Here is a 14,178-nt window from a genome sequence, read left to right on the forward strand (position 1 = left end):
CCACAAGAGCTGAAGCATTTTCAATATTCTATACAATTTTATGCAACAAACAACCATCGACAAAGCCAATAGTCCTGGCTTCTTGTAGGTGTAATGTTACTTGTATTATATATTTGGATGCAATGACAGAAGAAGCAAAATATCAGTCAGGTGTCACACAATGCTAAACACAGATTTTTTGCTTAATTGCTTTAAAGCCATGCCCTTAATTGCACCGTTCACGCCCCTTTGAGAGACCCCCCCCCCTAGTTGTTTCATCCCACTTAAAGCCCTGGTCTACATGTGCGGTCGAGTTCTTGGCGCACATAGCCTTGGCTGCAGCGCACAGAGACCTTACTCTGCCGCACACGGAGGAAAAAAATTAGAGGGCATTTTACCAGGGTGAACCAAAGTTGCAATATCAACAGATAAGCAAGATTCAGAAAGTGCAAAGCCTGTAAAATGTCTTGTTTTTTACAGGCACAGCTTTAGCATTCCTGTGCTCCATCAGGAAACCTGTTCCCATCGTCTCTGAGGGGAGAGGGGGGATTGCATAGTTGGCATTAGGTAATGAAGCAATAAAGGGCTAGTTGAATGATTAATGTGTGTGTACAAAGTAACAATGTGTTATGTCACTGGACAGTGAAGGGTAAGGACAGTCTACAAAGGGACACAGAAATAAATGGGTAGATGAATGCATAAGAAAAAATGGAGAAAGAAAAGAAGGAATAGATGGCTGGACAGTGCAGAGGTAAGGAGCAGGAAATGAATAGCTTGATTGATCATGCAAGAGTACGGGAAAGGGATAGTTGGCTAGATGATGTCTCAGTAGTGAACAGTGAAAGATTAGATAGATATAGAATGAAAGGGATAGAAATCAATGGAGGAACAGATGGCTGGTTGAGGTGGGGTGAGAACATTGCAGGAACAAATTTTGGATAGTGCAAGGGTAGAGAGTAAGGAAGGAATAGATGGATAGGTGACGCATCCAGCGTTGTGATTGGTCTGAGCGCCGTGACACAGCACTCAGCCAGGGGCTGGAGGGGTGGGCATGTTCTCCATGCAGGCTGTAATGCAGCCTGCATGGAGAACGGAGAAGTGCGCATGACTGGTTTGGGCGGCCCGAGAGTGATTGCGCACTCAGGAGTGGGCAAACCACTTCTCCCCTGCTCCGAGAGCAGAGCAGCTCCGCCCACCCACCTGCCGCAAAGCAGGAGGGCAGAAGCATAAAATGATAATAACTCTAAGTTATCATTTTATGTTTCATACTGCTTAAAAGCAGTGGGGTGACGCTCCTCCGCCATAGCGGAGGAGCCTCCCCTGGAAGCATCGGCGGAGAGCAAAGAAGGGCTAAGAGGAATGCAGAGCAAGGAACAGATTAATGAATGAACAATTCAGGTTCAGAATTAAATAAGGGCTAGATGCATCATCTCACTGAAATTGGATGTAGAAGGTACTTAGACGCACAGTATGGACTTACCTATTTTTCTGCACTACTAGAGGACAAAGAAAGATTCAGTGTTTTGACTACGACCATTCAATTTTTCTGTCTTTGAAGATATCACTGAACTTCAGAAACACCTGCTTTCAGATATAGTCCCTTATTGGCTATGACGGAGCACAGACTGAATGAGAAAGTGAATGCATTAGTGAGAAGATCATTTGGAGAGTTTTTAGTCCGTCTTTAATTCCGGGGAGGATTCTTCATGTGAACTGGTGACTTCAGACTAACTACAGGGGGCATCTCCGTCTCCAATCTTAGCTCTCCCATTTCTCCTCCTTTCTTCCAGATATGACTGCTTGCTCTTGGTGGACTCTGTGGCGTCTCTAGGAGGAGTTCCGATATTCATGGACAAGCAGGGTAAGAATTGTATTAATCATATTGCATATTAGCATAGCAGACATGACCTCTTCCTGATTTGGTAGCCAAGGGGATGCTACTATGAGAGCGCTGTCTCCTAATACTGTAATATTAAGAGAGTGAAGTATAAGGGAACTCTGGAACTCTTGAAACTTAGTTATGCTCATACCAATATCCACTAACATTTAAAAATAACTGACAACCTCTTACTGTACATCTCTTCACCCAAGTCTCCCAGTCAAGCCTAATTTTGTAGTAGATTGTAACTGGGCATATAGTAGTGCATCCTTTTAGGGCATTTAGTATGGGATGCGGATTATAGTAGGGCATGCATTGTTAGCCCTAAGTCATGCTTTTACTGGTAGTTTATCAAAATAATATGCTTTTCCAACCCTTCAAATATTTTCTAGGAGTCTGCTTGACTTCCTAAAATGTTTGATATGTTTGCCTTTTTTCATGATGAAGATTTCTTTTCACAATTGCATGTAAATTGGAAAGTGAGAAATCTTTTTATTGTTCCCTGACATCCCCATTATTTTTGTCCTCTGATGTTATTGGCATATTCTGAAATTCTGCCATAAGAGTCACCTGCTGCCAGCTGAACTGTAATGTCTTGCAAGGAATTCACCATTCTTTCCATGATTTCCCCCAGTTTTTTGCTCTCACTGGACACCTAAATTCTGTTTGTTTGCTGTGTATTTTGACTGTATTGTCTGAGATGTCTCCTACATAAGCCCCAGAGATAAGTCCACAATTTAAAGTGGTAACACTAACATCTCTTCCTTTCAGCAGAGGCTCTGTCAGACCCCATTTGGAGGATCGCAGTGCAAAAAGGGGTTACTGAGTTGCAGCTGTGGGTATTTGCATTGTTTGCCACTGATGTCCTTGAGTCCTTCTTACTAACTCTAAAGAAACTGGGCTAATAAACATGTTTCCTACTTGACTGTCAGGGTAGCGAGGGTAAGCAGTCAACAGATTTTCAGGGATGTAGTATGGGGGACAAAGGCTTAGAACCCAGTCAAATAACAAACACGATAATTCTCAGTCCAGCCAAGTGCTTATTTTTAGGAAAATATAGTGCTTTTAATTCACAGTAAAACAGAACACTACACAATTAGATAGAGGGTTTGTCTGTAATGTTAACAGTCTCACCCATGGGCTCTAAATTAAGTACTACACCCTCTACAGTGCCTTTTTTACTAGCTCTACAGCATCCCACAATATCTGTGGTGACAACATCGCAATTTCGTATAAGCAAAATTGACACATTTGTGCGTTCAATAAGAAGTTGACGCATCTTGTCAAACGGTTCTTAAGCCCCTAGAGCATGGGTACTCACAAACTTTCTCTCGGGGCCAAATTTACAGTGTGGTTTGTGGCCGAGGGCTGCACCGGTGGGGGCGGGGACAGTGGGGGAGGGGGCGGGGCTAGAGCAACAAAAAAAACTGTGACCATGAGGTTGAACACACACCCCTGCAGCAGACGCCTTCGTCCACTGAGCCACCAGACCCGGCATTCACACATCTCTATCTATCTATCTATCTATCTATCTATCTATCTATCTATCTATCTATCTATCTATCTATCTATCTATCTATCTATCTATCTATCTATCTATCTATCTATCTATCTATCTATCTCGCTCTGTCTCCCTCCCTCCCTCTATCACTCTCTCTCTCTCTACCACTCTCCCTCTCTCTGTCTCCCTCTCTCTCTCTCTCTCTCTCTCTCTCTCTCTCTCTCTCTCTCTCTCTCTCTCTCTCTCCCTCTGTCTCCCTCACTCTGTCTCCCTTTCTCTCTCCCTCCCTCCCGCTCTCTCTCTGTCTCCCTCCCTGTCTCCCTCTGTCTCACTCACTCTGTGTCTCCCTCCCTCTCTCTCTGTCTCCCTCCATCCCCCTCCCTCTGTCTCCCTCCCTCTGTCTCCCTCCCTCTGTATCCCTCCCTCTGTCTCCCTCCCTCTTGTCTCCCTCCCTCCCTCTGTCTCACTCCGTCTCCCTCCGTCTCCCTCCCTCTTGTCTCCCTCCGTCTCCCTCCCTCTTGTCTCCCTCCCTCTCTCTGTCTCCCTCCCTCCTTCTCCCTCTGTCTCCCTTCCTCCCTCTGTCTCACTCTGTTTGTCTCCCTCTCTCTCGGTCTCCCGCCCTCCTTCTCCCTCCCTCCGTCCGTCTCCCTCCGTCTCCCTCTTGTCTCCCTCCCTCTCCCTCTCTCTCCTTCCCTCTCCCTGTCTCCCTCCCTCTCCCTCCCTCCCTCTCTCTCTCCCTCTCTCTATCTCTCTCTCTCCCTCTGTCTCACTCACTGTGTTTGTCTCCATCCCTCTCTGTCTCCCTCCCTCTCTCTCCTTCCCTCTCTGTCTCCCTCCCTCTCCCCGTCTCCCTCCCTCTCTCTCTCTCTCAATCAATTTGTCTCTCTGTCTCCGTCCCTCTCTGTCTCCCTCCCTCTCTCTCTCTGTCTCTCTCTCTGCCTCACTCACTCTGTCTCCCTCTCTCTGTGTCTCCCTCCCTCTCTCTCCCTCTGTTCTCCCTCTGTCTCCCTCCCTCCCTCTCCCTCTGTCTCCCTCCCTCTCCCTTCCTCTCCCTCTGTCTCCTTGTCTGTCTCCCTCTCTCTCTGTCTCTCCTTCTCTGTCTTCCCCCTCTCCCTCTCTCTCTCCGTCCCTCTGTCGCACTCTTGTCTTCCTTCCGCTGTAAACTCACCCGCTGCTCTCACTAGCTGCTGCCCCCCCTCACCTCACCCTGCTGTCCCTGTCACCTCACCCCACGCTGAGACAGCTTTCCTGGAAAACACACAGCCACTGCACCCAAGTACTTTACAGGTCTTTTAAAGACCATTCACTTGTTAATAAGGCTTTGTTGAATTTCACCTCTTCTTAGCGCCCCTGCATCTCCACTCAAAAGCGCCCCTGCATCTCCACTCAATCAGAGTGGAGATGCAGGGGCGCTAAGAAGAGGTGAAATACAACAAAGCCTTATTAACAAGTGAATGGTTTTTAAAAGAATCGCCCGGCCCCCATAGCTCCGCGCTGCTGCAACCGGCGATATAAAAAAACAGAGGTATGTTGCCTGCAAGGTCCGCGGGCCGCCAAGGAAGGCTTGCCGGGCCGCGGGCGGCCCGCGGGTCGTACTATGAGTACCCGTGCCCTAGAGTTAGTGACAAAGTTATCTTCCCATGGCAGGATTAACTTTGTGTGTTTAGAAACAAAATTTTGAGGTTCGATTTTGCTTTATATGCTCAGCAGAAAGGCACTTAGGCTGGCACTGGATGGTACGTTCATCAAACTTGCAACATCTGTGTCTTCTTCGACATCACTCGACTGCAGTGACACTCACAGTCCTCACTCGGGCCACTAAGATGATCAGCATGGCAGCCAGCTCAGTGGGTGCTTATCTTCAGTAGTTGCAGCCTACAGGCTGAGGCCAGCCTTACATTTCAGCAGTGTTGACTGCTGCTTGGGCAATACCACGCACTTCGGTACCAGGACCACCAGTCATTCAGGCACACTGCAGTGATGTCAGATCACATGCTGTCGTTTAGCTGAACATTACTTTGCACAGCTGGCCACATGAATCACATTCAGGGAGACTGGATGACACCTTATGACTCAGGTCAGTATTGACAACACTCCCACTTGACAGTTAGCTTCCTTTGGGCCTTTCACATACCAGAAATACAGTTGGACTTCTCCTGGACAGTCTCCTCTTTCTACAAAGCCACATGGTCTACTTCCCTCTCTGAACAGACAGGCTACTAGGCAGACCCATAGCTTCTCAAACAAGTTGTGCTTGCTTTGGGAGACTGTCTGTCATGCATACGCAAGCCCTGGGTGGTTAAAGTCCCACTGTTATAGTCATTTTCAAGGCAGGGGAATTCAGATACACTGTCTAGGTCATGGAACTCATTTGAGGTTGTTCCATTTTAAATATAATTTCCTACCTGTAGTATAGACAAAGGCTTTGGGTAAAGCAATGGCTCTTACAGCAGGTCATGATGATGCTGGCTCCAAACTGGGTTCCCCAAAACATAGGCACAATAAAGTGTGAAGACTCTGCATCTATCTGTCATCTGACTTCCTGAAGTTGCAGTCAAGGACACATAAAAGAAGAGGCTTTTTCTGAAAACTGCCTTATCTTTAACAATAGAATCTGATGACTCCCCTACCATGCACCAGATTACAATGCTCAGAAAAATCGAAGCAGCAATCCCTTGCTAAAAGGTTTGCATTGAATTTCTAAAGGGAGCTCTATTCCTACCCTCCCTCACTTAAGCCTCTGAGTCACCAGTGTATAGCCACAGTAATGCAAATAACAGATTTCCACTGTCTGGGGAAGCTGTATCAATCCTTCATCTTGGGCAGTGCTAAACCAGGGACTGTTAATATGGATCCCGTTCATCCCCACGAATATACTCACATCACAGACAGAGGGCCTGATTTAGATATTGATGGATCGGGTCCCACCGTGGCTTTTTTGGCAGTCTACACGCCCGCGGGCTTGACGGTCCAACCACCCTATTTAGATGTTGGCTAATGCGTAGCTGATAGACCACCACGGCCCAGTTGACACCTCCAGGAAATCTCAACCGTGTTGATGGCTGGATAAGCCTAAGCGGCTATTGGAGGGGGTAAGGCCACTTTGTCTGCGGGCCAATCACGATGTGCCTCCCCGCCAACACAGGTGTGGCGGTCAAACCTCCACACCTAAGTTGGTGAAATGGAACACATTAAGGTGCCAATTCCGATCCGGTAAAAAAATTCCCCGTCCGACTCGTATCCGGATTTTTTTCCGTCCGAATCGTCAAAGTAGCGTACAAACTGCCAAGTACGATTCGAACGGAAAAAAGTCCATACGAATCGCATTGGGAAGATTTCCCCACACGTCCTCGGGTCGGGAAAAGTCACCGACACGTCCCCGGGCGAGAAACCCACCGTGCGGAAAAATAAAGTCCGACTGCGCAAGTACGATCCCTCCCGTCCTCCCCATTTCACAACCGTACGCAAAAAACACCGTCCGAACCGAACTCCCATAGCAACCATGGAGACATGTGCCCGCATACGCGCCGAACACCCCACCACCCCCCGCCCGCGTATGTACGCCCCGAACCCCCACCCGTGTATGTACGGACCGAACCCCCACCCCAGCAGAGTATGTACGCCCCGAACCCCCACCCGTGTATGTACGCACCAAACCCCCACCCATGTATGTACGCACCAAACCCCCACCCCAGCCGTGTATGTACGCACCGAACCACCAGCCGTGTATGTACGCCCCCGAACCCCCCCCCAGCCGTGTATGTACGCACCGAACCACCAGCCGTGTATGTACGCCCCCGAACCCCCCCCAGCCGTGTATGTACGCACCGAACCACCACCCGTGTATGTACGCCCCCGAACCCCCCCCAGCCGTGTATGTACGCACCGAACCACCAGCCGTGTATGTACGCACCAAACACCCACCCGTGTATGTACGCCCCCGAACCCCCCCCCAGCCGTGTATGTACGCACCGAACCACCACCCGTGTATGTACGCACCAAACACCCACCCCAGCCGTGTATGTACGCACCAAACCACCAGCCGTGTATGTACGCCCCCGAACCCCCCCCCCAGCCGTGTATGTACGCACCTAACCACCAGCCGTGTATGTAGGCCCCCGAACCCCCCCCCAGCCGTGTATGTACGCACCGAACCAACAGCCGTGTATGTACGCCCCCGAACCCCCCCCAGCCGTGTATGTACGCACCGAACCAACAGCCGTGTATGTACGCCCCCGAACCCCCCCCAGCCGTGTATGTACGCACCGAACCAACAGCCGTGTATGTACGCACCAAACCCCCACCCCAGCCGTGTATGTACGCACCGAACCACCAGCCGTGTATGTACGCACCAAACACCCACCCGTGTATGTACGCCCCCGAACCCCCCCCAGCCGTGTATGTACGCACCGAACCACCAGCCGTGTATGTACGCCCCCGAACCCCCCCCAGCCGTGTATGTACGCACCGAACCACCACCCGTGTATGTACGCCCCCGAACCCCCCCCAGCCGTGTATGTACGCACCGAACCACCAGCCGTGTATGTACGCACCAAACACCCACCCGTGTATGTACGCCCCCGAACCCCCCCCCAGCCGTGTATGTACGCACCGAACCACCACCCGTGTATGTACGCACCAAACACCCACCCCAGCCGTGTATGTACGCACCAAACCCCCACCCCAGCCGTGTATGTACGCACCAAACCCCCACCCCAGCCGTGTATGTACGCACCTAACCACCAGCCGTGTATGTACGCCCCCGAACCCCCCCCCCAGCCGTGTATGTACGCACCTAACCACCAGCCGTGTATGTACGCCCCCGAACCCCCCCCAGCCGTGTATGTACGCACCGAACCAACAGCCGTGTATGTACGCCCCCGAACCCCCCCCAGCCGTGTATGTACGCACCGAACCAACAGCCGTGTATGTAGGCCCCCGAACCCCCCCCCAGCCGTGTATGTACGCACCGAACCAACAGCCGTGTATGTACGCCCCCGAACCCCCCCCAGCCGTGTATGTACGCACCGAACCAACAGCCATGTATGTACGCACCAAACCCCCACCCCAGCCGTGTATGTACGCACCGAACCACCAGCCGTGTATGTACGCACCAAACACCCACCCGTGTATGTACGCCCCCGAACCCCCCCCCCAGCCGTGTATGTACGCACCGAACCACCAGCCGTGTATGTACGCCCCCGAACCCCCCCCACAGCCGTGTATGTACGCACCGAACCACCAGCCGTGTATGTACGCACCAAACACCCACCCCAGCCGTGTATGTACGCACCGAACCACCACCCCACCAGGGAATGTACGGACCGCACCCCCACCAGTGCATGTACGGACCGTACTGACGCCAAAAAAACACGTACTGAACCCGGACAAACCATATTTACACAAGGAGAGTCAAGTAGAGTTTCCCCACACCACCAAACAGGCCCAACAACCCCACAAACATCACATACACTCACCTGCAACTGCCAAACTGCCAAACAGAGGCCCAAAACTCAATCACTCCTCATAACACACCCACACAAATTTCAAACACAGCCACACCCACAAATGGACCAATAAAAATGGACCACACACACAAACCATGAGCCTTTGCAACAGACCCACTGCTGCCAGAGCCCACAGACGACCCACACCACCATACTTGAACCTCACACTTGCATACCTTCACACAACCACCTACACAAACACCCCCTCATCACATTCACACACACACCTCCACTACCACACCCACACACCCACAACCATCCACACCCACACCCCCACAACCATCCACAACCATCCACACCCACACCCCCACAACCATCCACAACCACACCCCACGCCATGTCCACCACCAAGAATCCAAAGTTCACAAAGGAGGAGCTGGAGATCCTTGTCGACGAAATCCTCAGAGTCGAGCCACAGCTCTTTGGGACATTGGTCAGACAGACCAGCATATCCGAAAAAACCGCCATGTGGCAGAGGATCGTCGATTCTGTGAATGCTGTTGGGACAACCAGAAGGACCAGGCACGAGTGCCAATCCAGGTGGTACGATCTGCGGAGGACGGTCAAGAGGAAGATGACTGACAATCACAACCAGGGGAACATCACTGGAGGAGGGCCGCCCCCCAGACCGGTACAATACCATCCCTGGGAGGAGAAGGTGATGTCCACGCTGGCGGTGGAGGGACTACACGGACTGCCAGGACTCCCAGACCCTGGTGAGTACACAAACAACTCACCTCACATGGGGGGGATGCCATACACAATCAATCATGCATGCCACCCCCCCCCAAGCCACCACCGGACACAACAACACTCCACAAACACACACATGCCACTGGCGCCTCCATGCCCCATGCATCAATCAGGGCCATGCCAAGTCACAGGCCACACAAAACACCAACACAACACAGGATGTGGTCGATGCTGGGAGTGGGGGCAGCAAAACTAACATTGAGCAACTCACAAGCACACAACAATGCCCTCAGCCCATATGGCCCAGGGCACAGCCATACAAACTGTGTGTACCCACACAGTACTGTCTTGCCTGCAAATGATGGCTGCCATGCTGGATGCCATGGGTCTGAAGGCACAATTTGCACATAACAGCAGACAATGAAGATGCATCGCTCTGATAGAGTCTCAGCACACACCGCCACAGCAGCAGCCTACACTCAGACACACTGCCCAATGGGTGCCCGGAGAACAGGGACTAACTCACATGAACAAGCCAATGGCCATTCAAAGACCGGCTAACTGTGTGTGCCCAGGAAGCTGGCCTGAGGTGACAGAGAGTGACAAAGAGAGGGAGGGAGAGGGGGAATGAGAGGGAAGGAGACAGAGGGGGGACACAGGGAGACAGACAGAGGGAGGGAGTAGGGTGACAGAGGGAGACCGACAGAGGGAGGGAGGAGGGTGACAGAGGGAGGGAGGAAGGGAGACACAGGGAGACTAAATCACCCTTGGGTGGTGTGGCCATGTCCACTCGTCAGCCGGTGGACTGTGTGCATGCAGACCAGGTCTGGCAGTGCCTCAACCCCCCCTTCCGTAGATGAAGACCGGTCCATGTGTCAATCTGTGCACGAGTCCATCCGTGCTGCAGGCACAGACCTAACCACACACCCAGTATACCCACCCACCGTGTCGGTAAGAACCCTGTCACAAATGCTTCAGTCCCCTACCTGCAACATCAAATTGCCTTGCCAAAACACCATTTGGCCACGTACAGTGCAACACGTAAGGCGCCTCTGCATGGCTCGCTACGCCCGCACACCACACTGCTGACTGTGTACCCAAATAGATGCATCAACTAAAATAGTGTCTCACACATGCGTAAAGCCCTGACAGCTGTGGCCAAGGGACATAGCCATGCACAAGTGCACTGTGAGAGGAATGCAGGACAGATCCAACTACCCAGAGGAAGAGTGCCAAATCAGAAATGCATGCAACATGGATGCCACATGTGACACTGTTAACATTGTCTCTCTCACACACAGGTCAACGTCGACGAACACCCCCCAACACTGGGGGGGAAGTCACACAGGACCAGGCTCCGCGGGATGATGACCCCACCGCCAGCGATGACTCTCACCACTCCGTGGATGACCCAGACCAACCTGGCCCCTCTGGTGTCCAACCACCTGCAGCACCTGCGTCAGGTACAACTGTGCCAACCACCACCCCCATTCCTGCCACATCCCAGGAGACGTCCAGGAGCCCTGCCCGCACACGACCACCCAGCCAGTCTGCCCAGGAGGGACACGGTCCTCCGGGCACCCAGGAGGAGGCAGGCGGCAACGCAGATGCCATCCCTCAGGGGTCCCGGAGACCCGATGCACCCACAACGGCAGGCCAGGTGCACGTGGGCAGGGGTGGCGGGAGTGGAGGACGGCGGAGGCGCGAACCTGACCAGGCAGCTCAGGACCCGGTAGTGTCCCAGGTCAGCAACATCCTGGATACATACCGGCGTGACACCAGGGGCATGGACCAGATTGCGTCCACCCTCAATGACATCAAGGGGACCCTCCAGGAGATGAAGACCCTGCAGTCCCAGCAACATGCCTGTCAACTGCAACACCAAGGAAGGATGGAGGATAGACAGGCTGAGCTCGTGGCGGTGCAAACCCAAATGACCGGTGTACTCCGTCGGATTGCCGACAACATGGGCAACCCTCCCTGTGGCACCAGGCGAAGGCCATTACCAGACACAGGGAGGGATCAGGAGGAGGAGGATTCATCCGACGGAGCGTCACAGACATCGTCACGGACTGCTTCCGAGGGTCCCCGCAGGAAGGTGGGTCGTCCACGAAAAAGACTGTGAGAGTCAGCAGAACATCACCATCTCCCAGGTCACCTGGCCTGGCACCTGGCCCTCTGGCCCAATAGCAGCACATGACATTCTCTGCCACATGGACTTGCTGGTCACTGTCTGACCTATGTTGACGAAGACTGTGGCATGGACTCTGACATTTTGCTACGACAAGGATACCAACTCCCCCAGTGAACTTTGGATTCTACACTCCCACTGTGCACCTCTTGTCATCCCCACAAACCCGTACCCCACCACAAATAAATTAATCACACTTACAAGATGATGCCGTGATTCTACATTATTACAATACATGTGTGTGTCGTACAGTCAAAGCATGCCTGATCTCAGAATTAACTCCAACCATCCAAACCGTGGGGTCGCAGTCTTGCCCAGGACACACATGGGTCCCAATGTCTCATCTGATACAGACATGGAGTACCAAACTCACCTGTGCTGGGCCCAACCAGCTGAGTGGTTCCCGCACAACTGTGGCTACAGACACATTCAGGGGAGCAACAGTCATGCGCAGAGGTCAGGGATCATGTTGAGTGACCTGGCTCGCCGCTCCCAGGTATGTCTAGACATGTGTCCCTACAATGTGCAGCATGCTTGCGTCAGGCGGATGTTGAGAATGGTGGCTAGGCCAAGGTTGGATGCATGGAGATGCCAGAATGCAGTTTAGGATCACTGTGCCACATGGTTGTGTTGGGGTTGTGGGCTGCATCATGAGTGTGGGCGTGGATCTAGAAGGTCATCCTGCAGCTGGCTGTGAAACATTCCCCCCATCCCGTTAGGACGTTGATGTGGCCTGGTTGCCCGACGCAGTAGCAGAGCTGTGCAGATGCACTCCGGATATGGACAAGTACCATGGGAGTCGTGAGGCACATGTCCGTAGACTGCAGGGTAGGATTCGACACGGATGTTGTAGTTGCCCTGGGGGATGGTCTCTCTTGCCTTGAGGTGGATGGAACTGTGCATCTTGTGCATAATACAGTTCCCACTCCCTGACAAACCCCTAGCATCTTGTCACTCTACACATAGACACATATGCACCACCTATGAAAACTATGCCAGACCTGCGGCACGCACAGTGGCAACAGGGCACCATTGACAGGGAAGAGGCACCTTGGAGACAGAGGGACAAATTTATTAGTCATGTGTGTTGGAATGACAATGATACTCTGTCAAAACATACACAGGTCATGTGGATGTACATGTGGGAGCAACACTGGCACCCCCCATTGCAACACAGATGCTGGCATCCCATTGACCTGGCACACAAGTGACGGATAACAGCTAAACACCCCCTGCTGCCACGGAGAGGCCGCTATACACCATTGAGGCCCTGATGGGGCAATCACACACCATGTCAACCCGGTGCAACCTGTATGTTTCCGAGGCCAGTGTTACACACAATGATGGCCTCATCACAATCCCCAATCCCCTGCCACATGACAGTCACCAAGTCTGAGCATGGCTCCAGGTGAAGCCTGCCCCATGTCATGTTCCCCATGTAGGATCACCATGTATGCAAATGGAACACACATGAACCGGAGAAGTGCACACAGACTACAAACAATTCACACACCCAAAACGACGTGAGGCATCCCTTACCCTGAGGAGATTTCAACACTTGCCCGTGCATGTGACGCTGAATCAGCACATGTCGCTGTGTTCATGAGGAGTAGCAGGAGCACAACAATGCCACCAGCAGACAGCATGCACATGGACCTGTGGAAGAGAGACACACAAGGATTCAGCACAAAGGAGCACATCCGCAAGCATGTACTTAACACGTATCATGTTGTTAACATGACAGGTGACAATGATGACCCTCAGACAACATCCTTCCATTGCGCCATCACTTGAGTGACACTTCAATACACACCACTGACTCACTTGGCAGACATGCAGATGGACACACACATTGCAACACATGCCACACACGGCCCAATGCGTGCACACTCAGACACTGGAACTCACCACTAAGCAAAGAAGTTGCGTATGAGCCGACTCCGCATGTCCTCCACAGCCTCCTCCTCCTCCACATCACTTGCCCCGTCACCAAGCCCTTCATCCTCCACGGGTGGATGGTCCTGGTCATCTTGATCCAGTATGAGTGGAACAGCTTCCTCCACTGCCATGTTGTGCAGCATGCAGCAGACGATGATGATCTTGCACACCTTCACCGGGGCATATGGGAGTGCTCCGCCGGTCTTGTGGAGGCACCGGAATCGGCTCTTCAGAAGTCCAAACGTCCTCTCAATGACTCTCCTGGTCCGCCCATGTGCGTTGTTGTAGCGGTGCTCGGCAGCCGTGCTGGGGTTGCGGACAGGCGTCATCAGCCATGGCATGTTGGGATAGCCAGCGTCCCCTACAAGGAAACATCATGGACAGAAGTGTGTCAGCACAGGCAGTGAGATTGGAAGATGACGCCAAACACTGAACTGCCAGAGTCTACCCACCAACAATACATGCTCGCTCGTTCCGCAGCTGCAGCATC

The 14,178-nt window shown here is 52.3% G+C and overlaps 1 protein-coding gene across 1 annotated transcript in view; it reads left to right on the plus strand.

The window, feature by feature from the left end:
* The first annotated feature begins 628 nt into the window (after nt 1–628).
* Nucleotides 629–14,178, plus strand: part of AGXT (alanine--glyoxylate aminotransferase) — a 419,131-nt gene continuing 405,581 nt past the window's right edge. Inside the window, exon 1 of the mRNA XM_085634419.1 lies at nt 629–1,840. Within this exon, the coding sequence (XP_085490545.1) occupies nt 1,828–1,840 (13 nt within the window). The 5' untranslated portion in view covers nt 629–1,827. The remainder of the gene's footprint in view (nt 1,841–14,178) is intronic.

This window comes from Triturus cristatus, chromosome 11 (genome assembly GCF_964204655.1).
Source record: "Triturus cristatus chromosome 11, aTriCri1.1, whole genome shotgun sequence".
Lineage (NCBI taxonomy): Eukaryota > Metazoa > Chordata > Amphibia > Caudata > Salamandridae > Triturus > Triturus cristatus.